Source organism: Mobula hypostoma, chromosome 7 (genome assembly GCF_963921235.1).
Source record: "Mobula hypostoma chromosome 7, sMobHyp1.1, whole genome shotgun sequence".
NCBI classification, from domain to species: Eukaryota; Metazoa; Chordata; class Chondrichthyes; order Myliobatiformes; family Myliobatidae; genus Mobula; species Mobula hypostoma.
The window spans coordinates 29,301,226-29,327,633 of record NC_086103.1 but is presented as its reverse complement, the minus strand read 5'-3'; the positions used below and the strand labels follow the sequence as shown (position 1 = coordinate 29,327,633).

At 40.0% G+C, this 26,408-nt stretch overlaps 2 protein-coding genes across 8 annotated transcripts in view; one reads left to right on the top strand and one right to left on the bottom strand.

Moving 5' to 3' along the window:
- si:dkeyp-23e4.3 (rho GTPase-activating protein 7) overlaps positions 1–12,205 on the top strand; it is a 195,919-nt gene extending 183,714 nt beyond the window's left edge. For all 3 annotated transcript variants that reach the window (XM_063053180.1, XM_063053181.1, XM_063053182.1), the window contains 5 exons: positions 973–1,087; positions 1,643–1,852; positions 2,830–3,047; positions 7,144–7,317; positions 8,646–12,205. In XM_063053180.1, coding sequence (XP_062909250.1) covers positions 973–1,087; positions 1,643–1,852; positions 2,830–3,047; positions 7,144–7,317; positions 8,646–8,763 — 835 coding nt within the window. In that variant the 3' untranslated portion in view covers positions 8,764–12,205. The remainder of the gene's footprint in view (positions 1–972; positions 1,088–1,642; positions 1,853–2,829; positions 3,048–7,143; positions 7,318–8,645) is intronic.
- Positions 12,206–12,570: 365 nt separating this feature from the next.
- rars1 (arginyl-tRNA synthetase 1) overlaps positions 12,571–26,408 on the bottom strand; it is a 52,069-nt gene continuing 38,231 nt past the window's right edge. For all 5 annotated transcript variants that reach the window (XM_063053186.1, XM_063053184.1, XM_063053188.1 and 2 more), the window contains exons 12-15: positions 25,093–25,198; positions 21,695–21,867; positions 15,675–15,922; positions 12,571–12,849 (exon numbers count right to left, since the gene is read on the bottom strand). In XM_063053186.1, coding sequence (XP_062909256.1) covers positions 12,740–12,849; positions 15,675–15,922; positions 21,695–21,867; positions 25,093–25,198 — 637 coding nt within the window. In that variant the 3' untranslated portion in view covers positions 12,571–12,739. The remainder of the gene's footprint in view (positions 12,850–15,674; positions 15,923–21,694; positions 21,868–25,092; positions 25,199–26,408) is intronic.

Below are 26,408 nucleotides of genomic sequence, written 5' to 3'. Positions count from 1 at the left end.
CTGCCTGGCCTGCTGTGTGTCACCAGCATTTTGTGTGTGTGTGTTGTTTCAGTAAAACAAGCCTTTTTCCCCTTCCTATCGACCCACATACGTACTGTACACAGTCCTCCAACCCCCTTGGGATAGGTAAGAATCCCCTTCTGTCTGAAATAGAAAATGCTGGAAACACTCAGTAAGTCAGACAATATGTGTAGGAAAAAAAAGAATAGAGCTACCATTCTAGGTTGAATTTAATCAGTTGGGGAAAGAAAAAAAGTCTGAGTATGGTCCCCATTATTTAGTGTGAATATTCCACCTTGAATCATTTCTTCTGTATGCCTGCTACAGCCTGAATCAAGCGACTGGTCTTGGACATAGGAACTCATGTATGTGGCCTGCCCATTAGAGCTGACTAGTTAGGGGCTCAGTAATGTGAATACTAGTTTATGAAAAGCACTGACTTTGTTAATTTGCTTTTCCAATGAAATTGGAGGATTTCTTTGGGACAACATTGGTTGTAGTCTTGTAGTGCCTATCTCCCAATTAAGTCATTTTATACCCACTAGTGTGTTCATTATACAACCGATCTGTGATTAAAGAAACCAGCTGGATCGTATAGTGGACTCATGGTTCATGTTCTGACACAACAGGACTGGTTCTGTCCCAGTCTCTAAAGTATACTAAATGCAGTCACCCATGAGGGGGAATGTTAGGTTATCTCCCGTGGAGAGGAACAGCTTTGAACTTATAATTGCAGATAAAGCTACTCTTTCATTTATCTAGCTTGGCTCTAAAACTTCAAAGTCCTCGGAAACCCTGGCTGCAGACTAGCTGCTTATCGTCTCCTGATAGTTACGGTTCTGTATTAGAGTGGAGGAATGCTGCCAGATAGTTTCACTGGAATAAATGTTACATTCGCCTTCTGCTCAGTGAATAATGCCAGCTAACCGGATAGGAATTTAGACATTTAATTTTATTTTCTCATCTGTCTAGGGTAAGCCAGAGGAAATATAGCCTGGGGAAACCTGACCAGAGGGATCTAAGTGAAAATCTTGCAGCCACACAAGGATTGGCACACATGATTGCAGAGTGTGCAAATCTTTTTCTGGTAATATTTGCAACCATTTTGCTTATTAATGCTTGTTACAAAATTCATTTTCAGTGCTTACACTTGAATAATTTTATTTGATAAAACATGATTTTGATATTCAGTTTCAAAATAATGGAACTGATTCTTGCAAGAAAATATTTGGCTTGTCACTTGGTAAAGCTTTAGCCAATATCAAAAAAAAAACTTTTTTTTTACAGGGAAATGCTCTTTCAAGCTTCCTATCTAATTACTGGAGCAAGAACTCATTAACTTTTTTCCTCTTATTTTGAATGCATGTACAATAGTTAATTAACCTGCAGTAATATCTGTTAAGCCCTGTATGTTATTGTAAGTTTTTTCCCTGGATCCCTACGAGGCAGTAGGTGAACCAGATTTGGAACATTTGAACAGCAACCTCTCAATGCACATCTTGCTAGGAAACCTCAGGATTACTTGATTAAATTGCATTTTTTTCCCTACCTCACTGACCTTTTCCTTCCCCCTTAAGCTCCTTTCTAGTAATTTGCCCTTCAGGAAATGAGGTAATGTTGAAGCTAATTTTCTGTCTTTCAGGTTCCTGAGCAATGGGCAGGGCAAAACTCGCCCATCAATCACCAATTCCAAATGGATTGTACTGATGTTTTAAATGATTCCGAATGGTATTTTGGCATCAAGACTGCACTACAGATCTCCTTGCAGAACCTGCTGAAGGAGGCAAAGGAGAAATTTAAAGGTTGGACCAGTTGCTGCAGTTTGGAACATGTAGAAATCGCATGTAAGAAGGTAGGCAATGGCAATTGTTCTTTTACGTAAGTACTAGAAAGCTGCATTTTTGAAAATTGGCATCAGCAAAAAAAAAAGAGGCTAATCTGGTGAGATCACCAAATGTTTAAGCAAGATGGTGTGTTTTAGAAGGGCATTTAGAAGCAGTGGTGTATCTTTGGGGGGAGCGCTAAAATGTGTGGCTAATGAATCAACTGCTACGCTTCAGCTGTAGTGGAAGCATGCACAATGTCAAAGTGAAAGGACAATGATAGAGTATAGCACAACCATGAAGAATTTCAAATATCAGTTGGTGAAGTTTGAGGTGTTGAAGGAAAAGACATAACATACAGCAGATCGTCAGACAGAGGTGACAGAGTGACAATGCCGGGTTAGAGGCAGCAGAGATTTCACAAGGTAAAGCTTATAGTATGGGAGATAGCGGGGTGAATATGAAATACTTACATAATTTTAAGACCAAATATGACAAGGACTTAATTCATCTTTTTAGAAATGGAGATGAAGTAGCCTTTGACTGGACTCAAATTAGAGTTGAAAGCACAGCCAAAGTGAAGTCCAAGGCTGCAAACAGTTTGCTTTAAGCCAAGGCAGAGATGGAGATAAAATTATTGATGATGATAGAGGTTGGAAAACAATCCATTTATGAGAGTATTATGTTAGAAAGACTGGATATCAGAAAAGGTATGGAGGAGCTGAAAGGTTAAGAGATGAGAAGAGACCCTGAATAATCATATTTATTCAGAGTTTTCACAAATATGTATACTATTGAGTGTAAATTTACTTATGATATCAAATGCTGATTTAAAAAATCCAAAATCTTGTAATGGATACACCTCAGATGTGGAGAGAAGATTGAAAACTGAAATAAAAACTGTTGTCCCACAAGCAGAAACAGGGAGGCATATAACCATTTGTGCCTTAATAATTCTCTTTGATATTGATAGGCATCCAATTCAGAGATGTACTTCTGTTTTCAGGTAGATGATAATCATCCTTTGCGCTTGTGGAAAGTGTCTACTGAAGTGGAAAAGCCACCAGAGGAGATCCTGAAACATTTGCTAAGGGTGCATCATCTTTGGGAGAAAGACCTCTTCCAGTCAAAGGTCGTTAAGATGCTGGATGATGAGACTGAAATATATCATTACACCATCAGTAGTACCTTCCCACACCCAGACAGAGATCATGTGGTTTTGAGGTAAGCAAAGTTTTGAAACATGTCGGCATACTTCAGCAATTTCCTCATAGGAAATTCACTGTTTGGAATTCTAAACTACCATTAGCTTAACTCCAGGCAGTGGGATTGTAAAATCTTATTTGATTGATTAGTTGTTAATTACTGTAGGTACAGTTGCAAGAAAAAGTTTGTGAACCCATTACAATTACCTGTTTTCTGCATTAATTACTCATAGATGTCTAAGTCACAATAATAGACACACACAATCTGCCTAAGCTAATAACACACAAACAATGGTACTTCTCATTCATACTGAGTACACAATTTAAACAATCACAGACTAGGTTCAAAACAGTATGTGAACCTCTGGGGTAATACCTTCTACAAAAGCTATTTGGAGTCAGGTGCTCCAATCAATGAGATGAGATTGGAGATGTGGGTAGAGCTCTGCCCAATACATATTTTTTTTAAAAAGGCACACAAGGTCAGATTTCTGATGGAGCTTGCTCTTCTCAAGAAATATCTGTTTATGTGCACCATGCTTCAATCAAAAGAAACTTTTAGAGGACCTTAGAAGAACTGCAGAGATGCCTGAAGCTGGAAAAGGCTACAGAAGCATTTCTAAATACCCCAACTATTCATCAGCCCACAGCAAGAGAAATTGTCTACAAATGGAGGGAATTGTACTGTTGCTACTTTTCCTTAGGAGTGGTCGTCCTGCAAAGATCTCACCAAGAGCATTACGTACAATGCTGAAGGAGGTGGAAAAGAACCCAAAGATGACAGCAGGAGACCTGTAGAATTCCCTAAAACTTGCTGAAGTCTCTGTTCAATGTGTCCACTGTAAGAAAAACACTGAACAGGACTGGTGTTCATGGAAGGACACCATGGAGGAAACCACTGCTCTCCAAAAAAAAACATTGCTGCACATCTCAAGTTTGCAAAAAAATACACCTGGATGTTTCATAATGCTCCTGAAACAATGTTCCGTGGACAGACGAGACAAAAGTTGAATTTTTTGCAGAAAAGTCTGGGGCTGCTTTGATGCCTCAGGGCCTGGACAGCTTGCAATTATCGAGGGAACAAAATTGTATCAAGACATTTTACAAGAGAACATCAAGGTAGCAGTCTGTCACCGGAAGCTTAATTTTAGTTGGATGATGCAACAAGGCAACGATCTGAAAGACGAGAGTAAATCAACTACAGAATGTTTTTAAAAAGAAGAAAATTCATGTTTTGGTGTGGCCAAGTCAGAGTCCACACCTTAACCCAAATGAGATGCTGTGGGCATGACCTGAAGAGGACTGTTTTATGCAAGGTATCCCAGAAATATTGATGAAACTGGAACACTTTTGTAAGGATGAATGGTCTAAAATTCCTCCTCTCCATTGTGCAAGTTTGATCAGCAGCTACAGAAAACTTTTGGTGGTGGTTATTGCTGCTAAAGGAGATTCTATCAGTTATTGAATGGAAGGGTTCACATACACTTCTCCAGTCTGGACTGTGAATGATTAAACAATATGTTCAATAAAGACATAAAAAGTACAATTGTCTAGGCAGGTTTGTCTATTATTGTGACTCGGATGAAGATCAGACCACATTTTATGAGTAATAAATGCAGAAAACCAAGTAATTGCAAAGGATTCTCAAACTTCTTGCAACTGTGCATAAATACTGAAGATTTGTTACACCATGACAATTCATCAGATATGTGATCTTCCGATGGAATATTGTTTACTCCAAGAAAAAATTCAAGTAAGTTACAAAAATGAACATTGTAAAGAGGAATAACATGGTAGTGTTCGTGGATTTGTGGACCATTCAGATCTGTGACGATGGAAGTGAAGAAGTTATTTCTGAATTGAGTATGGGTCTTCAAGCTCCTGTACCACCTCAATGAGGGCATGCGCCGGATGGTGAAGCTCCGTAACAATGATAGTGCTGCCTCGAGGCAGCGTCTTTTGAAGATGTCCTCTGGTGGTGAGGATTCAAAGGTTCATTAGTTCATTCTTCTTCTTCTTCAGATAGCCATGAAACCAAGAAAGAAAAGAAAGGCAGCGTGATCATTAACCTATAAATACCCCTTCCCGGCACACAGAAAAAAACAAGAAAGTTCGGGCAAAAAACACAGAATTCAAAAAACTTTTAAGACTGAAAGAAAAGTTCACAGTCCAACTCCACATCCAAACACAGAAAAACCTGGGCAATCTTCTCCCTCTATGTAGCAGAACAACCTAACCAACGATATAAAGGCAGGCAGTCGTTGCTTCAATCCCCCTCATTGCTTTAATTGGCGAATGATGGAAGCTTTAATCGGCAAAATGGAGCCGAACGTTGGCTTGCAGCCTTCTTGCCAGAAGGTTCCTGCACGCAGCCCCAGCCTCCCGGAATCCCCTCTGAGACTGCAGAGCACTGAAACACCCAAATAATCTCCAAACTGCAAATTGCAGGCTCCTGCAGTTCCAGAATCACATTCAAGAAGAGAAACAAATGTAAAAGACATAAAAGTATGGTTTCATGATCTATCCAAAAGTTGTCGACCGGAGGAGCGTTGTTCTCGGGTGCCATCTTGACCGGAAGCATTGTACCTGTAACGGAGCTGGTGAGGCTACGACTGTCAGCAGCCTCTTTCGATTCTGTGCATTGGACCCTCCGTACCTAGTGGTGATGCAACCATCAGAATGCTCTCCATCATATATCTGTAGAAATTTGGTAGTGTCTTTGTTGGCCTGCAAAATCTCAAACTCCTTATAAAGTGTTGTTCGTCCATCGTTGACGTCGATGAGGATCTCGACACCATTATGATGGTGTCGAGACTAGCGCGTGATTTGGATTTAAGTGAGGGAGAGTTGCGCAGTGTCAGCCTCACTCTCTCTTCCCAATTCCCATCTGGATCCAGTGGCAAGACAGAGTCTAGACGGCTGGAGATGGGAGTAGGCGCAGTGGATGACCAGGACGTCTTCTGTGTCTTGTCCTGCTCTACACGTTCCACGACGCTTGCAGAGACCGCCTTCTTGACCGTTGGACCTTCCATTGGTCTCGTCCGCTCAATCCGCCGGAGTCTGTCTTCACATGCTGAGATAGACAACTCCCTATCTCACCGAGGGTTTGAGACCCGTCAGCTACCCTCAGCTGGTTTAGCCGGCTTGTCGAAGCCGTTGCCCGGGGTGTGGCCGCTGTCGCATGCAAACAGCTACGGGGAGCCACAGGTGAGAGCTGAGTGCCAGGTGGGGACCAAAGGTGGACTAACCGCCCTGAAAAGGACGCGACATGTTCCCCCACCAGAGGTGCTACCCCTCCCTGACACCCCATACACCCCATAATAAAGTACAGCTACTGGCATGTCTTTATTGTGATTGCATCAATTTGCTGTGTCCAAGAATTCTCTGAGACGTTGGCACACAGGAACTTGAATTGCTCACCCGTTTCACCACTGACTCCTCAATGAGGGTAGGTGTATTTCCTGACTACCCCTTTCTGAAGTCCACAATCAGTTCTTTGGTTTTGCCGATACTGAGTGCGAAGTTGTGGTTGAAATACCACTCTACCAGCCGATCTATTTCACTTATGTATGCCTCCTTGTTGCCATCTGAGATTTTACTAACAGTGGTATGCAAAACATTGTCATGTTTGGTATTGATCCAGCATGGGGTGAGACCCTTCCAGAGAATGCTTTAAATATTTGATTCTTGAGTGGCAAACTTAAACTATCGCTATACATTTTGGCTTGGAAATGTTGTCACAAAAGATCATAAAGGAACAAAGCAGTGCATATTAATTGTATAGAAGTGATACACCAAGCAAAGGTTAGCTGATGTTGCTTAGCTGATTAACTGATGTTGTTATTTACGTGATTCAGGATGAAAGTATTGTAGAGTGCCTATTGATTTATCTTGAGTGTTCTCTCCAACCACCTTTTAAAAAATTACATATATAAATTTAGTGAAGCAAGTAACTGATGTGAATAAGAATGTACGTGAGTTTAAAAATGCGCATTTCAATAATGTGTTGGTTTCTTTGTGTTTCAAAATAAAAACATATAGAATTATATACATGCAAACTTCCCTAGTCCTAAATTACTAGTGTTTACTTTAACTCTGCTTTCATTTTCTTTCAGAACCTGGCAGACAGATTCTCAAACAGGATTGTGTATGTTAGCTGCCACATCTGTGGATGCCAAAGAAGTTATTTTACAAGGAGTCCAAGCAAATGTAATCACGTTCCAATATCACATTGAGCCAGTTGGACCCACAAAATCCAAACTCGTTCACATCCGTAGAATAGACACAAGGTAAGTGAAAAAGATTGTTCCAGATGGGAAAGAATTTGGATATAGCCAGCTGTCAATCTATAGGAGCTCTCGTCATTGATCATGCTTTCTTGAATGATCATCCAAATACGATCCTTCAAGTTATACTAGAATTGATCGTATTTGGATTTAAGACATGAAATTTGAAACGGCATGTAGAAAGTTTTTAGAGATGTCCAGTGATCACTTGATATACATAAAGTTGCAAGATGAGAGCAATATTTAGTGAGATGGATAACACAGGAATAGGCCCTTCGCCCATGACTGATGCCTATATCCAAACTAATCCCTTCAGCCTGCACATGGTCCATACTCTACTCTCCATACCTTGCCTGTTCATATGTCAAATTGATTCTCAAAGGTTGCTGTTGTACTCACTCCTACTATTTTTCTCTCATTATGTTCTGGGCACCTACCACCCTGTATATTTAATTTTTAAAAACTTGCCTCATAAATCTGCTTCCCTCCCATTTTCCCTCCCATGTTATATCTATGCCCTCTAGTATCTGATATCATAATTTTATATACTTCTATCAAGTTGCCCCTTGGTCTTCACTGCTCCAGCGAAAACAATTTGTTTGTCCGACCTCGCCTTGTAGATAATGCTTTATAATCAATGCTACAAACCAACTTTGCACCGAAGTCTCCAGATCCTTCCTGTAATATACATGAACTGTGGCCTAATGACATTCCAATTTTAATTCTTAACATCCTGATGAAAGCAAATGTGCTCCATGCCTTCTTTACCATCCTATCTGTAACTTCCACTGAGTCAAGGACTTGCATCTCAAGATCCCTCTATAAATCAGTGCTCCTAAAGGCCCAGCCATTTAATGTATAAATATGATATGAATGTATATATCATATAATTTTAGTGTTGGAGTTCTTACTCAGATTTAGTACCACTAAGGAAACTGTAATTTTAATTGCATCTAATCAAACCATATCAGACTGCTGTTAAATTGTACTGTATGCCATGTAAATTAGGATTACAGTGTCTTGCCCCTGAAATGGTATCTTAAGAGCCATGTCTTGTGACTGAGGAAAATTTGCTGCTGCATGCATTGTGGTAGATTCAATCTCTTGTAACCAACAGATTTTGTAGCTTTTAAGTAAAAATGGAAGTTTGTTGGAATAGGAAGACAATTAGCTCAGTAAAACCTCTCCCATGTAACTGAAAAATGGATGTTTGCTTACTTGTAACACAATTCTTTCAACAAGCTGTCAATGTACCATAAAAGCTTGAAAAATTATGCAATATTAAAGATTCTCTGTCAGAAAATCATCCTATCATTCTGGTTTTTTTGTAGAGGCCGAAATCCAGAATGGTACAACAAAGTGTATGGCTATCGCTGTGCTGCTGAACTCCTCAAGATTAGAGATTCCTTCACTGCATCTGATCCTGAACTACGAGAAACAAATATATGAAACTGCAATCTAAAAGTAAAAAGCAGATGCTGGAAATCTGAAATCAAATCAGAAAATGCTGGTGATACTCGTCAGGTCGAGCAGCAACCACGGAAGAAGATATAATTAATTAATCTTTCAGATCAACAACCATTCATCAGAACTGAAATGTTAACTGCCACCCTCATTTGCTATTTTTTTTGTTTATGAAACTTACTTTAATGGTTTAGTTATGCAATGTTTAAACCAAAGCAACGAATGTGCTTAAAAGTGCATGCCAGAAAGTCTATCAGAACATAGTACAATGATTGGAAGAGTGGCTGTGCAAAGGAAAGAGGCCCCAGCCAGTTTAACACAGCTACTGATTTGGTGGGGTGCTTGGGGAAACTGGTGGTTTGGGTGGGGGTGAATGGTTGAACATCTGTTAAGAGTTTGAAATGTTAATCATGAAATTTTGTCCCAAATTCTTGTAAGTTATGCATTGCCTCCCCTACCTCATTTGGAAGCATTTCTTCTATTTGCTTTGGCATTCAAAGGGAAATTCTAAATCACAACAGAGAAGTTATGGATAATTAGCCGAAAATTGACCTAATATCCTCATTGCAAACAGCCGATTTCAACAGGCGTAAAACTGACCAGTTGCCGAGTGATGTCAGCCTGGATTTATTTAAGTATGTTTAATCTGGTTTGATCAGTGGGAAAGGGAAAAGTTACAACAGATGCCCAAAATTATTTTGTGGGAATCTGAGAACAGTTGTCCTTCGTATCAAACAAAAAATGTTTAAAACTTTGAGGTCTCTACTTCCTCAGTGGGTTTAGGGAGGAGGCTGCCTCTGGTGGCTTGATTTAATTTTTGCAATGTCAGCTTGGAAAGAAAAGATAAAGAAGTTTACAAATTTATATTTGAAATGATTTTCAAAAACAAAACCATCAGTAATGAAACAATGACACAAATATTTCATTGAACCAAATGTCACAGACTGAAGTCATTCGATCTAACTGCATTAACTTTGAATTAGATGAATAATGATGGCACATATCTTAATTTTGTTTCATTCAGTAGTTAGTTGCCATCACACAATGTGCAAATGCCAGTAATATGGCCATAGAACCTAAATCTATTTAGCAATAGCATCTAAGTTCCATCAGGGTAGGTGCATTTTTTATCCAGTATCATCAATGATTTGTTAAACCACATCTCAATAATGACGTCTATCCACGACCTCCTCTACTGTAAAGATCAAGCCACACTCAGGTTGGAGGAACAACACCTTATATTCCGTCTGGGTAGTCTCCAACCTGATGGCATGAACATCGACTTCCCTAACTTCCACTAATGCCCCACCTCCCCCTCGTACCCCATCTGTTACTTATTTTTATGCACACATTCTTTCTCTCACTCTCCTTTTTCTCCCTCTGAATATACCCCTTGCCCATCCTCTGGGTCCCCCCACCCCCCGGTCTTTCTTCCCAGACCTCCTGTCCCATGATCCTCTCGTATCCCCTTTTGCCTATCACCTGTCCAGCTCTTGGCTCTATCCCTCCCCCTCCTGTCTTCTCCTATCATTTTGGATCTCCCCCTCCCCCTCCAACTTTCAAATCCCTTACTCACTCTTCCTTCAGTTAGTCCTGACAAAGGGTCTCGGCCTGAAACGTTGACTGCACCTCTTCCTACAGATGCTGCCTGGCCTGCTGCGTTCACCAGCAACTTTGATGTGTGTTGCTTGTCTCAATAATGACCAGTCTGTTTACCTATTCTGATTACATTTTAAATATGAAATGCCATGAAAATGATGCGTTTGTAATTAGAACACAGTATTGTACTGTGATGAGGAATTGGTGAGGTTGAAATGTGAACTGAGTAATCCAGTTTTGCAAAACATTTGGTGTTTTCTAAAGAATTTAATGATTTTAATTTCTAAGAATTAACTTATGACTTGATAGGTTGGTAGCACATTTATATTTTAAATCTTGTATCTATTCTGATTTATTGAACCATGCGACTATTTTACATATATAATAGTTTTTGACCTCCGTGGTAAAATATAACTTCCATTTTATCAGGTTGATGTCATAAACTGGTCAGTAATTTCACCTAAAATGAAATTCAGGCAAAGTAACAAAGAGGAAGCTTGTTAAATAGAAATACTTTGCCTGTAGCCCATGTTGCTTGCTTGGTTCAGTACTCTGCCAGCATTTACTGATTTAAATTGAGACAGTATTAACTGACTAGTGGTGCTGTCAGATTGCGTCGAAATGTGCCAAATTAGTGATGGTAGTTTGAACTATTTCAGGCCAATGATGGTGGGGAAGAAGATGGAAAAGTACATAAAAATTTGTTATGCAAAGCAGGATTGCATGTAAAAAGTTTGAATCGATAATTGTGCAAATAATTCCAGTATTACTTTGAGTAAATTGTTTCACATGCTGTAGATGTACAAGATGTTACAGTAAGTTCATGGATGTTGAGCCTTGGTATAAAACCTGTCTGTGCAGATACTGGATTAGCAAAAAATGCAGCTATTTATATTTAAAAGTGATTTATGTCAATTTTATTACTTGCAGCCAAAATTAAGAATCAAAATGCTATTTTATCTATTTATGTATATGTATACATTTTGTACTTCATTTATGTAAATATTTACTGCATCTTAAACTCATTCAGAATGTCCAATAATTCACTATCCCATTTATTGAAAATGTAATGACAACTGTTTAATGTAGGATTGCATATATAATATAAATCTTAATTTGAAGCAGGGAGTTTTATTTCCTTCTTTATTAGCTTTCAATTGCATCAAGCCGTGTGCCAGAATCAGGTTTAATATCACTAGCGTATGTCGTGATATTTGGTTGTCTTTGCAGCAGCCGTACAATGCAATAAATAATAGGAAAAAAACTGAATTACAGAAAGTGAATTCCAGTTAAATATACCAGGCCAATAAGGGACAACTGGCCCTTCAACGCATCACGTGAGCCGAACATCATGGATGCTAGAAGTGCTTGGGTCAAAGGTTACCAATACAATAAGTTAGATTGTGGTGATAAGTCATTTACCCACTTTATTCTCCTACTGCTGAATAGTGGCAGCAGTGTTTTGCTTTGGCTACTTCCATTGCACCAATATAGCTGAGCACTACAGCACAGAAACAGGCCATTTGGCCCATCCAGTGCATGCTGAACCATTATTCTACCCAGACCCATTAGCCTACACACAGACCATAATCCTTCATATCTCTCCCATGTACCTATCCAATTTTCTCTTCAATGCTAACCCATGACCAACCAACCACCTCTGCTGGCAGCTTGTTCCACACTCTCACCACCCTCCTGAGTGAAGAAGTCCCCCCCCAGGTTCCCATAAACATTTTGCCTTTCACCCTTAACCATGATCTTTTAGTTTGAGTCTCACTCAACCTCGGTTGCATTTCCCCTACCTATGCCCCTGATCATATTGTATATCAGTATCAAGTCTCCCCTCATGCTCCCACCCTCCCTCAAATAAAGTCCTAATCTATTCAACTTCTCTCCTAAAACTCAGGTTCTCAAATCCTGGCATACGATTTGTATCAGTGGAGTGTGAACTAGGTTTGTGCTAAATTTTAATATTTTTAAGCAAGCTTCATAATTAGTTACTAAATGTAAAGAGTTGAGAAAAGAATTACAACAAAAATTATATGCATATAATTTTTGAATTTTGGTCAAGTGACATGAATGGGAAAACCTGCTTGCCTGAGGAGGAGAGTTGGGAGTGGGAACAGAATTGTGTGTTAAGAAAGAAAACTGCAGTTCCACAGTATTTGCATAAAATTCTCATTTTAATACTTCATTATCTGCAGCATTTAACTTGTAAAATATTCTGCAATATTAATTACGAGAATCACAGAGCCAAATTGTTGAGATACTTAGTAATAAACAAATACATAGACTTCATATTGGATTTTATTTGATGTTATGCATCAACATTTGCTGCTCCATAACTGCCGAAAAGGGAGATTTACATTCTCTGAACAGGCTTGAGTCCCAGGATAGCAAAGCCCTTTGCCATGACAGCAGCAGTGGCTTCACATAACAGCATCCGCCAGATGTTCACTTTGATAACTTCACCTGAAAGTTAAAGGGAGACATGAATCTTAAGTGCAAGTTTGACAATATCAATGATATAGAATGCATGAGTGCAAATAAGGGAGGCAAACGATGCAATCTAGGTTAAAGAAACAATAATTGCTGCAAATTATTCTGCCAGAAGTAATTGGACAGGCTCCACTAGACACACCATCAACTGTCATAAACACGAGATTATGCAGAGCTCAGGCAGTATCTATGGAGAGCAATGAAGAGCTGACATTTCGAGCTGAGACCTTTCATCAAGACTGGAAAGGAAGGGGGAAGAAGCTGGAATAAGGTGGAGGGGAAGGAATACAAGTTATATGGTGATTGGAGAAAACCAAGGTGAGGGGCAAGGTATATGGGTGGGGGAAGAGGGGAAGAAGCCAGAAGCTGGGAGATGATAGGTGGAAAAGAAATAGCCGAAGGAGGAATCAGGAGACTGGACCATCACAGCAAGGGATGGAGGAAGGGCACCAGAGGGAGGTGACAAGACAGCTGAGGAAAAGAGAAGGGATAAGAGGGGAAGAAATTACCGTATGTTACAGAAATTGATGTTAATGTTAGGTTGGAGGCTATCCAGATGGAATATGAGGTGATGCTCCTCCAACCTGAGGATAAACTCATTGTGGCAGTAAAGTGGGCCATGGACTATCATGTTGGAATGGGAATGTCCTCAGCCTCCAGAAGAAGAGAATGCATGTTCCAAGCTTTAGGTAAGTGGCCAGTTCTGACAGCTGCTGAATCCTACCTATAGGGTCAAAAGTGCAAATGTTCAAAAACTCAAGCTAAGCTAAAACTCTTCTCCCTTCAATGGAAGACTTCTACTGAGCAACAGGTTTCCTAGCATCAAATCTGAGGAAGACGAAGGTGCCCTATGAGTATCCTTGAAGAGTCCAGTGGCAGGAGCTGATGAGTATAAATATAACTCTGGCTGTCTTTAAACAGACTGGTTCAACTGAGTCTGACAGAACCACCCTGCTGTCACTATGTCACCTTTTTTGAATTTAAGGCATTCAGTTTACAAAAAAGACTGCGGTATAACAACTTCTCCACTCTGTCTCAGAAATGGGACTTCACTCCCAAGGTCAAAAGTACTACTGAACTAATTTACATTCCACTGCTTTTTAGATTAATCAGATTAGGAAGTAGAATTCTGCCTGATTACAACAAGACATTGGGCTTTTAATATAGACAGCCATTCAGTTCCCAAAATCAACTTGCTATTCAATAAAATCACACCTGATTCTGCCCTAATTCTCATAGCCTTTATAGCAAAAAAAAACTTAATCTTTGAATGTACTTGATTCAGCATCCAGACCCTGTGAGATGGAGAATACCAAAGATTCACTGTACCCAGAGGAGAAATTTCAATCATAAGACTATAGGAGCAGAATCAGTCCATCTGGCCCATTGAGTCTGCTTTATTGTTCCACCATGGCCGAGCTATTGCCCTCTCAATCCCATTCTCCTGCCTTCTCCCTGTAACCTTTAACACTCCGACTAATCAAAAACCTATCAACCCCCACTTTTAATATACTCAATATATACCCAAGAAAATGGTCACTTATCCTGAGACTAAAGCCCACTGGATCTGGACTACTTAAGACTAAACATGTTTAGGGCATCTACTACTATGTTTCGTTGAGTCATCGGAATCACTAGTTCCAAATTCAATTACATTTATAATAAGGCTTACTCATAAATGACTTGCTGTACAAATAGATGCTGTTTCACTAAATCATGCACTAACCTTTAACATTTCAAACAAAAAGATGCTAATTAATTATAGCTCACCATAGAGATATGCAAAATATTTGGAATGACCAATGCTTATACTTTTAGTTCTTCATACGTTTAAGCTTCTGATTTCATTCATAGCTGAGAGTCTGTACAGCTATGTTTTCAACTTGTGCACACACACTTGAGCAGACAATCTAGTACTTAGTGCAAGAAATAAGGGCCTACTACATTGCCTGTTTAATACTTCCTCTAAAAGGCCAAGAATACAAAGGTCGCATCTACCTGGTCAGCTGATGCATAGAATTCTACACTGATCCATGTGAAGAGCAGAGTGCTATGGTTGGCACAGCAGCCAACATTTCAGAATTCTCTGCTAATACAGACAACCTTATAGAGTCATGTGTGTTGGCACGTGGCCAAGTGGTTAAGGCATCAGTCTAGTGATCTGAAGGTCACTAGTTTGAGCATCAGCTGAGGCAGCATGTTGTGTCCTTGAGCAAGGCACTTAACCACACATTGCTCTGCGATGACTCTGGTGCCAAGCTGTATCGGCCCTAGTGCCCTTCCCTTGGACAACATTGGTGGTGTGGAGAGGGGAGACTTGCAGCATGGGCAACTGCCGGTCTTCCATACAACCTTGCCCAGGCCTGCGCCCTGGAAACCTTCCAAGGCGCAAATCCGTGGTCTCACGAGACTAACGGATGCCTATAAGATAGGGTCACAGAGCACTAAAACACAGAAACAGGTCCATCTAGTCTGTGATGAACTTCTAATTTGCCTATTTCCATCGACACCCACCTCTCCATACTCCTGCCATCCATCTATCTAAACTTCTTTTAAATGCTGCAATCAAACCCACATCCATCACTTCATGTGGGTTCGTTCTTTGCACATTTATCTACATAAGAGTATCACAAAAGTGCCCCCTCAATGATCTTGACTATATGACCAGAGTTACACAAGTGCCTGTTTAACAATAGTAAAGACCTTTCTCTGATGTTAATCACTCTTAACAGCTGAAAGTAAACAGGAAATTATGACAAGGAAGATCTGAGGAATGTGCAGGGTGTTGTTTTACTCACCTGTTTGCCTGTCTTTCTCTACACAATAACAGTTGTCATAGAACTCCGTGAAGGTTGTGGCCAATTCAAAGAGGTAGTCACAAAGTGTATGCAGATACAAGTCATCCAGGATTTTATGAAGGATTTCCGGAAATCGCAGAATACATTTTCCTAACTTCCACTCTTTCTCATGAGTCAGCAGGATCGTTGTTCCTGCAGCTGCTTTTTGCAGAGTTGCATCATCAATGTTTGCAAGTCGAGTTATGGACCTAAAATGAGATGTCACATTTGCAATTGAGACGGAACTGCACTTTCTTATCTTTATAATTCACTATATTCTGAGAGGAGTCAATGTCCTGTCCTTGCATTTGTACCTCTCCAACAAACTGACACTTCCTAAGACCATTGGAGCAGAATTAGGCCATTCAACACAACCACCCTTCCGTCCATCATAGCCGATTTATTATCCACCTCAACTCCATTCTCCTGCCTTCTCTCCATCACCTTTGACACCCTTATTAATCAAGAACATGAACTTCTATGTCCACTCTATCTAGGCCTTTCAATATTTAAACAGATTTCAACGAAATCCCCCCTCATTCCAAACCAATTCTTTGGCATACCTGAAAAATCTGGTGAATCAAGATCTGGGTTTCTACTTTGGAAAGAAACAGTCCAACAGAAGATTTGACATTCACAACTACTGGTCAATCTTCTGTTTTCCAATTAATGCCATTCTGTAACTAGTGGTTCTAATTGCTTCCTACTGCTCTTCCATATTGAATCCAACAGTAACCTAATCCATTCCTTCACATAATCTGACTGTTCAATTTCCACTATCAATATTTACTGCCTGTACACCAACAATCACCAGTTTAACCACATGATTTTGGAAGGCCCTAAAATCAAATGGGAATAAAGACAATGTCTGCCTTTGACTTTCTACATTAACAATACGATTCCTAACAGCCAAATTTCTACTTTATGCTGATGTATAGCTGTGGTAGTGGAATTACCTCTAACGGGACTGATAAAACAAACATAATATTTAAGAAGCTTTTAAATTTAGGTTAATAGGAAAATTAGTAAAACTATCGGTAGATTGGACAATAGCAAATATAAAGCCCTAACTGGAAAGAAACACAGAGATATACCAGGCAACAGCTCAGCTTGAATTTTAAAGACAATGATCAGGGAAAATAAATAATAGATTCACAAAAATTTGGGATGACAGAGACCAGCACCGACTTGTTGGAGGGAAATAGTGTTTGACAGCCTAATTAATATTTTTTGGTGAGTTAAGAAATTAAGATTGATGAAGTTGGAAGTGCTGTACAAGGAACTGGCGTAAACTTCCGTACACCTTCTGTACCATAATAATTTCAATTACCCTGTAAAAACAGTGAGGTAAGGGATTAAGGAAAATTGTGGTGGTGCAGGAATTATGTGTAACCAGGGAGGAGAAATTAACTTCTCTATGATAAAGGTAAATAGCTGAATCAAGCAGCATTTATAAAGGATTATTTTTTGGCAACTTCAGCAAAGTGGCAATATACAAGCAGTGAATTCAATTGTCTCCTTCAATGGAAAATAACTTCCACAGAACAATGGGGATCTCTAGTGGCAAGATGCAATTACTGCAGCCAGACAGTAATTCAGGTTCACAGAGTAAACAGATAAGCTGAGGATATATCTGGATGAATGCCAAATCAAATTTATTTATTTATTCTATCTAATTTCTGTTTACATTCAAATAAAGAGATTTTAAAAGATGACTGCTAAGAAAACAAAATTAAAGGTAGGATGACATTATTATACATTAATAAAAGAAAAGATAAGATAACATAGAAACATAGAAAATAGGTGCAGGAGTAGGCCATTTGGCCCTTCGAGCCTGCACCGCCATTTATTATGATCATGGCTTTTCATCCAACTCAGAACCCCGCCCCAGCCTTCCCTCCATACCCCCTGACCCCCGTAGCCACAAGGGCCATATCTAACTCCCTCTTAAATATAGCCAATGAACTGGCCTCAACTGTTTCCTGTGGCAGAGAATTCCACAGATTCACCACTCTCTGTGTGAAGAAGTTTTTCCTAATCTCGGTCCTAAAAGGCTTCCCCTCTATCCTCAAACTGTGGCCCCTCGTTTTGGACTTCCCCAACATCGGGAACAATCTTCCTGCATCTAGCCTGTCCAATCCCTTTAGGATCTTATACGTTTCAATCAGATCCCCCCTCAATCTTCTAAATTCCAACGAGTACAAGCCCAGTTCATCCAGTCTTTCTTCATATGAAAGTCCTGCCATCCCAGGAATCAATCTGGTGAACCTTCTTTGTACTCCCTCTATGGAAAGGATGTCTTTCCTCAGATTAGGGGACCAAAACTGCACACAATACTCCAGGTGCGGTCTCACCAAGGCCTTGTACAACTGCAGTAGTACCTCCCTGCTCCTGTACTCGAATCCTCTCGCTATAAATGCCAGCATACCATTCGCCTTTTTCACCGCCTGCTGTACCTGCATGCCCACTTTCAATGACTGGTGTATAATGACACCCAGGTCTCGTTGCACCTCCCCTTTTCCTAATCGGCCACCATTCAGATAATAATCTGTTTTCCTATTTTTGCCACCAAAGTGGATAACTTCACATTTATCCACATTAAATTGCATCTGCCATGAATTTGCCCACTCACCCAACATATCCAAGTCACCCTGCATCCTCCTCACAGCTAACACTGCCACCCAGCTTCGTGTCATCCGCAAACTTGGAGATGCTGCATTTAATTCCCTCATCCAAGTCATTAATATATATTGTAAACAACTGGGGTCCCAGCACTGAGCCTTGCGGTACCCCACTAGTCACCGCCTGCCATTCTGAAAAGGTCCCGTTTATTCCCACTCTTTGCTTCCTGTCTGCTAACCAATTCTCCACCCACACCAATACCTTACCCCCAATACCGTGTGCTTTAAGTTTGCACACTAATCTCCTGTGTGGGACCTTGTCAAAAGCCTTTTGAAAATCCAAATATACCACATCCACTGGTTCTCCCCTATCCACTCTACTAGTTACATCCTCAAAAAATTCTATGAGATTCGTCAGACATGATTTTCCTTTCACAAATCCATGCTTCGTCCGATCATTTCACCGCTTTCCAAATGTGCTGTTATCACATCCTTGATAACTGACTCCAGCAGTTTCCCCACCACCGACGTTAGGCTAACCGGTCTATAATTCCCCGGTTTCTCTCTCCCTCCTTTTTTAAAAAGTGGAGTTACATTAGCTACCCTCCAATCCTCAGGAACTAGTCCAGAATTTAACGAGTTTTGAAAAATTATCACTAATGCATCCACTATTTCTTGGGCTACTTCCTTAAGCACTCTAGGATGCAGACCATCTGGCCCTGGGGATTTATCTGCCTTCAATCCCTTCAATTTACCTAACACCACTTCCCTACTAACATGTATTTCGCTCAGTTCGTGGAACCAATAGAACTGAAAGCTGTTTAAGTTCCATTTTATGTTGCCATGACAATTTAGTTTACAGAAAAGTGTTTTATTGCTTAAGTTTCTGTCGTACATGAGTTGAAGTAGGTACTTCTGAATAATATCCTCACATTGTTCATAAACCAAATTATTTATAGAATTCTCAGTGCCTGAGGGCTTCTCTTCCTCCACCATCAACTCTGCTCTCAAACACATCTCTCCCATTTCACATACATCTGCTCTCACCCCATCCTCCCGCCACCCCACTACGCATAGGGTTCCCCCTGTCCTCACCTACCACCCCACCAGCCTCCGGGTCCAACATATTATTCCCCGTAACTTCCGCCACCTCCAACGGGATCCCACCACTAAGCACATCTTTCCCTCCCCCCCGCCCTGCTTTCCGCAGGGATTGCTCCCCACGTGACTCCCTTGTCCATTCGTCCCCCCCACCCCTTCCCACCGATCTCCCTCCCGGCACTTATCCTTGTAAGCAGAACAAGTGCTACACATACCCTTACACTTCCTCCCTTACCACCATTCAGGGCCCCAGACAGTCCTTCCAGATGAGGCGACACTTCACCTGTGTGTTGGCTGGGGTGATATACTGCGTCCAGTGCTCCCGATGCGGCCTTCTATATATTGGGGAGACCTGACACAGGCTGGGAGACCATTTCGCTGAACACCTATGCTCTGTCCACCAGAGAAAGCAGGATCTCCCAGTGGCCACACATTTTAATTCCACATCCCATTCCCATTCTGATATGTCTATCCACGGCCTCCTCTACTGTAAAGATGAAGCCACACTCAGGTTGGAGGAACAATGCCTTATATTCCGTCTGGGTAGCCTCCAACCTGATGGCATGAACACTGACTTCTCTAACTTCCGTTAATGCCCCACCTCCCCTTCGTACCCCATCCGTTATTTATCTTTTATTATTATATATATATTTTTTCTCTCTCTCCTTTTTCTCCCTCTGTCCCTCTGACTATACTCCTTGCCCATTCTCAGGGCTTTCCCCCCCTCCCCTTTCTTTTTCATAGGCCTGCCGTCTGTCCCATGATCCCCTCATATCCCTTTTGCCAATCAACTTTCCAGCTCTCAGCTCCATCCCTTCCCCCTCCTGTCTTCTATCATTTTGGATATCGCCCTCCCCCTCCCATTTTCAAATCTCTTACTATCTCTTCTTTCAGTTAGTCCTGACGAAGGGTCTCAGCCCAAAATGTCGACTGTACCTCTTCTTATAGATGATGCCTGGCCTGCTGCGTTCCACCAGCAATTTTTATGTGTGTTGTTAACATTGTATTTGCCTTTTTTACCACCAACTCAACCTGCAAGTTAACCTTTACCAAATCCTGCACTAGCACTCCCAAGTCCCTTTGCACTTCTGATTTCTGAATTTGCTCTCCATTTAGAAAATAGTCTACATCATTATTTCTTCTATCAAAGTGCATGATAATACACTTCCTTACACTATATTCCATTTGCCACTTCTTTGCCCATTCTCCCAATCTGTCCAAGTCCTTCTGCAGACTCCCTGCTCCCTCGACACTGCCTACCCCTCCACCTATCTTTCTATCGTCGGTAAACTTGGCCACAAAACCATCAATTCCATCATCCTGGTCACTGATAGATAACACGGAAAGAAGCAGCCCCATAACTGACCCCTGTGGAACACGTCAGCCAAAGAACCGCTTTATTCTCACTCTTTGCATCCTGCCATTCAGCCAATCTTCTGCCAATTTCTAACTGCGTTAAAAACACATGAATGGAATCATTATGACACCTATCAATTGGCCATAAACATTTTCTGAGATTTAGTTTGCAAATTAATTTTTCAAACTCACACACAAGACAACTTTTGCAACCGTATTCGTTTTACAAACTTATCTAACTAAACAGAAGGGTTTTGCGCTATTCAATTGTGTCTACATTTTGCCTACCATTTCCACTTCACCTTTTATTCTCCTTTCCCTTCACACCTCTTTTCTGCTATCACACTTTCTTTTACCCTTTCTCCCCTCTTGGACACAACGTCCTCCATTCAGACACTTTCAGCACTGCAACAGCTCTCCCTAGGTTCAACTTTTTTTTAAAGAAGACCACAGCTCTCCTTTAACTTTATTAACATCCTCGAAGGGCCGATTATGTGCTCCATACTAGACACGTGAATGGGAGATGTGGATGATGCACAAAGTGTCTATTGTGGGCTGAAATGTCTGTCCAGTACTGTACTATGTTCTAATAGAGCCAGAAAACATTTTAAATTTGAGGGTATTTATGGAAATTGATTCTCATTTGCTCATGATCCTCAAGTTATGGTAAGGAAGTTTGCTCGTATTTGGCTTGCCCCAGATTTTAGTAGTGCAGACAACTTAAAACATTTTGTTAACAAGGACTACTGATGTGGCACAGAACTATACAAAAACACAAACTGTTATTTTGCTGAATTGCTTATACACAATGGACATTTAAACAAAGTAAGGAACAACACTAATATGCTTGCAACCGTTACTAATTGCTAAACCTAGTAACTTTCCCCCCCAAAGTAATCACACCTGATTCTGGTGAAAGCATAGAGCAAATAGGCTGCAGTGTTGCCCCGATCATCCAACATCTTGTCGAAGGAAAAGACATAGTCATTGATCCTGTTGTGAGAAAGGTCAGCGTACTTTATGCATCCAAATGCCACAGCCTCTTGTGCTGCCTTAAGTTCCTCAGGTGTCAAAACCTAGAAGAGAATGGCAAGGGAAAAAAAATATATTAAAAAAAAAATTTCTAGGTAATAACAGGAGAAAACAATTTTGCATATCATAATTATATAACTGAGACAGTACAATTTAGATTCCTACAAACCATTTACATCGTTAAGAATGGATGTATTGGTAAAGTTGATAGAATCCAGCAGAATAAAAACCAAAACTTTTACCCCTGCCGTTTTCTTCTCATTCAATAATACCGCTGCATTAAACAAAAATATCCTTCTGTTTCCTTTAACTTCTGTAATACTTCCTTTTCCTGCTCCATGTGTTGTTATTTTAAGTCTGTCCACAATACAGATTTACAATTTTACTGAAATGTTAGCCCATCTATTCACTACACTGATCCTGTTAGATTCCAAAATACAACCTTACCATTTTCTATCACAGCATCATCTTCTGCCCATAAAATCCTCTCATCATCTCTCAATTAATCTATTTCAAACCCAGTATAAAGTGATTCTAGACTTTAAAACTTTCATTTCAAACTTTCTGCATTTTGTTGTTTACCTGATTTATCTTGTGGAATCTTTACCTAATACTTAAAGTCCAAAACAAAACCTCAAGAAGTGAAATGACTCATTCTAAAGATTCTCTTTATTAATGGAAACTTTTTAGACTTTATCTGTGGGATTCTTTCCTTAAATTAAGAAGAGCAGCAGAGATAATTCAAGTTATTTTTAGGTGGTGAGACTTGAGTCAATGGTAGGTAAATTATTGCAAAAAATTCTAAAGAGGCTGATCAGACATAGCCACCGTGGCTTTGTGTCACAGAAATTCTGCCTCACTAATTTTACTTAATTTTTTTTTGATGAAGTAACTAAGAAGACTGACAAAGTCAAGGGAAGTATGTATTTTCTGTATGGAAAACAAGTCATTCGACAATGTCCCACATAGGAGGCTGATTCTCACGACATAACACATAGATCTAGAGGGTAAAGGCATATGGATCAAAGGTGAGGTGGTTATCTGGATACAAAACTGGTTCGGTGATAGCAGGCAGTGTATGGGAATGCAAGGATGTTTTACTGACTCCAATAATGTACTGTACTTCAAGGATTAGCACTGAGACTTGCTGTTTATGATACATATTACAAGTAGGATGACATAAAAGTTATTGTTACAGCAGGGTAGATTAGATGGAAGGCTGGAGTGTGCTTTGGAAGATGAAATTTAATCTGATGAGTGCAAGTTGATTAATCTTGGCAGGTCAAAGGGGTACAGACATATTGGTAGGATGCCAAGAAATATTAATGATTAGATACACTTGGGGTTCAAGCCAACAGTTCTCGAAAAGTGCCAACATGGGTAGTGAAGATAGTGAAGAAGGCATATGGTGTGCTTATCTTCATAGTTCAGGGTACAGAATATACAGGTCTGGAGGTTTCTTTACCACTTTAGAATGCACTTGGGAGGATTGTGTGTGGTTCTGGTCAAACATTACAGGAAGGATGTGGTTGCACTGGAGAGAATGCAGAAGAGATTCACAAGGACAGTGGCTGGATTTGTGGATTTTAATTACGGGGAGAGATTGGATAAGCCGGGTGTATTTTCTTGGAGCAAAGGAGTCTGCAGAGTTAAATAAATGAAGCATTCAAGATTATAAGAGGATAGACTGCCAATGTCTTTTATCCATGGTGGGTACGAAAAACAAGTGAGCACAAGATTAAGGTGAGTCAAGTGTTTTAAGTTTCTTTCCCCCCCTGCCCCACACACACACACACACAGAACGTGTGTTTCATACCTTGAACACACTAGCAGAGGAGATGGTTGAGGCAGATACAATGAAACATTTAGGAGAAATTTAGATAAACTCTTAAGTAGACAAGGCATAGAAAGATGTAGACCTACTACAAGGAAAGGGGATTCATGTGGATGGGCAAAAAGATTGGCATGGGTGTGGAGTAAATGTGCTGTACATCTCCATGAAACTATGATTTATTAAGAACAGAGAATTCTGGAGAGCCATAATAGGTCAAGCAACATATGTGGACAGAGAAACAGAGTAAACCTTTCAGATCAGTGGTTCCTCAGCAGAACTGAAAAAATAACTGACAGAAAAAAGGATGGGCAGAGGGAACAAAGGACTGGGTAGAATGTAGGTGGCACAACTGTGTTCACTCCTGAATAATAGAGCCTTTGCCTCCATTCTGAAACAGACATTCATCTGTCTTACACAGCTTTTCCTCACTTGTTCAGCTCTTAAGGTCATTGACATGAAACATTAATTCTGTTCTGCTCCACACAGATGCTGTCTGACTTGATGAGCCATTCCAACATAACCTATGTATGTTGCTTTTATTTCAGCACCTGTAGCTTTTTGCTTTACAATGCCACTCAAATAAAAGATCAGTTGAGTGAACCCGCAATACAGCACTTTCAGGACAATTATATTTTTACTTAGGAATGCAGGTTAAATAGTACAAGATATCTGAATCAGACCATCTAAGAGAAAAAAATCTCTATGGTATGCTGAGAGAAGAGAAAAGGAAAGGCACATCTGTTACTGACATCAGTAGAATATGCTGAGAAATGCAGTGGGCATCAATTAAATATGAAAAATGTTAGTGAAGGAAGATAAGGACAAAGGAAACCTTGTACTTCAGGGAAAAAAGGCAAAAGAAGAAGCGCAGTAAATCATGCTTAATGATCCTATCAGCTATGACAGAAGCAGATATTCAGATGAAGGAAAGAACATATTGGAAGCAAAGGTATTTAAGATAACTTGGTCGGAAGAGATGTGAAACGGGTAAAGTGGATTCCTTAAAGCAGGGGTTCCCAGCCTTTTTCATGCCATGGTAGGAAGTATAATGAAGAAAGTACAAGTGGAAGAAAGAAAATTGCAGAAACTAATTGCTAAATTGCCTCTGAAGCAAAGCAGGAAAGTTAAAGAAGGGATGTGGACTAGGTCAAGCCATGAAAAAGGTAGCAGAGTTGATTTTTTGGTTCTTTGCAAATTTTGCCTGACTATATTTTTATTAAGCTCTTTGGGACAATTACTTAGGTTAAAAGCTTTAGTGACGTAAAAGTGCATTTTTTCTTCACAGAAAAAAGACAAATATGATTTGTGCTAACATTTCTGGTTAAGAGCACCAAACACATTTTATTCCATGCACAAAATTATCAGACCCATATCAGCTTTCTACCTTGCCTCTTGGATAATACAGACAGACAGCGTTGTATCTAAAAGGAAATACCTTTTCTCGCTCTTTTTCCAACAGTTTATCCATTGATCTTTTCAGACCCTCCTCCAGTAGGTCAGCTAATCTCACAGTTTCACCTGATCTAGTTTTGAACTTCTTTCTGTAATAAAGTATTAAAATAAATTGTTGTTATAAAATTTAACTTTAATCAAGAATACAATGACAATTGTGTATGGGTAGTATTTACACAGCACTTGCTCAAATCAAGGTTTCTTTAATCGTTAAATCGCGTCCATCCTGTTTGGTTGAACCTCAAATCACACCAACATTAGATGCCCATGGTTTCTAAAAAGTAGCCTTCTTGGTGCTGAGTCCCATGGCTGTTAGCAGGGCCCGGCAACAAGCCGATTTCCGTAAGAGCACAGTGAGGGGCGTCACATATAATACACAAAGTGCAGCCTAACCAAAGTTTTATACAGCATGACTTCTTTACTCTTACACATAGTGCATTGACCAAGCAAGGCTTCTCTAACACCCATTTGTTTGTGGGGTCACTTACAGGGAATAATGGACTTGGACACCAAGATCCCTTTGTACATTATTGCTATTAAGGATCTTGCCATTAACTGTATATTTTCTGCTTACATGAGACCTCACACTTGTTCCAATTAAATTCAATCTGCCATTTTTCCGCCCAAATATGTAACTGATCTGTATCCTTGAAAATCTTTTGTACTATCCACAACTCTACCAGTCTTTACTGTTATCTGTAAACATGCTGACTCACCTATTTTCATCCTAGTCATTTATGTAGAGCATAAACACTCAAAGTTCTTTAAGCACATGCTGCTGCTTCTATCATCCGTTCCGCCAATTCAATTATAGACTCCCTACACTCCCTCCTCTGGTGAGATATTTATACTCTTACATAATTCTTTTACCAATTTCCTTAAATTTATCCTCCTTTGTTACATAAGACTGAAGGGAGATTTCATGCAGGCATGCACAAATTATGAATGTCTTCAGAGTGTGGATAGAAAGAACTTGCTTCCTTTAAGTCTTCACAGTTCTAAATAAAACGGCCTATCCAGCAAGTTGTCATAGCTAAAGATCTTACAGACTTGTCAGTATCACTCTGTACTGTAATCTATTCCTTCCTGTAATGAGTTAACCAGAAAAACATGTAGTACAATGACATGTAGATAATGATGCAATTCAGGCATGAACACCTTGCTCAGAAATTTTATACATGTGCCATTTTGCTACAATTAGGAAAATGGTTTTCCGTGTATCCAATCATTTATTCTCCATTCCAGTTTGCCCTGTGTGACCTTGCCAAAACTCCAGACCAATGACACGAACTGCCTTCA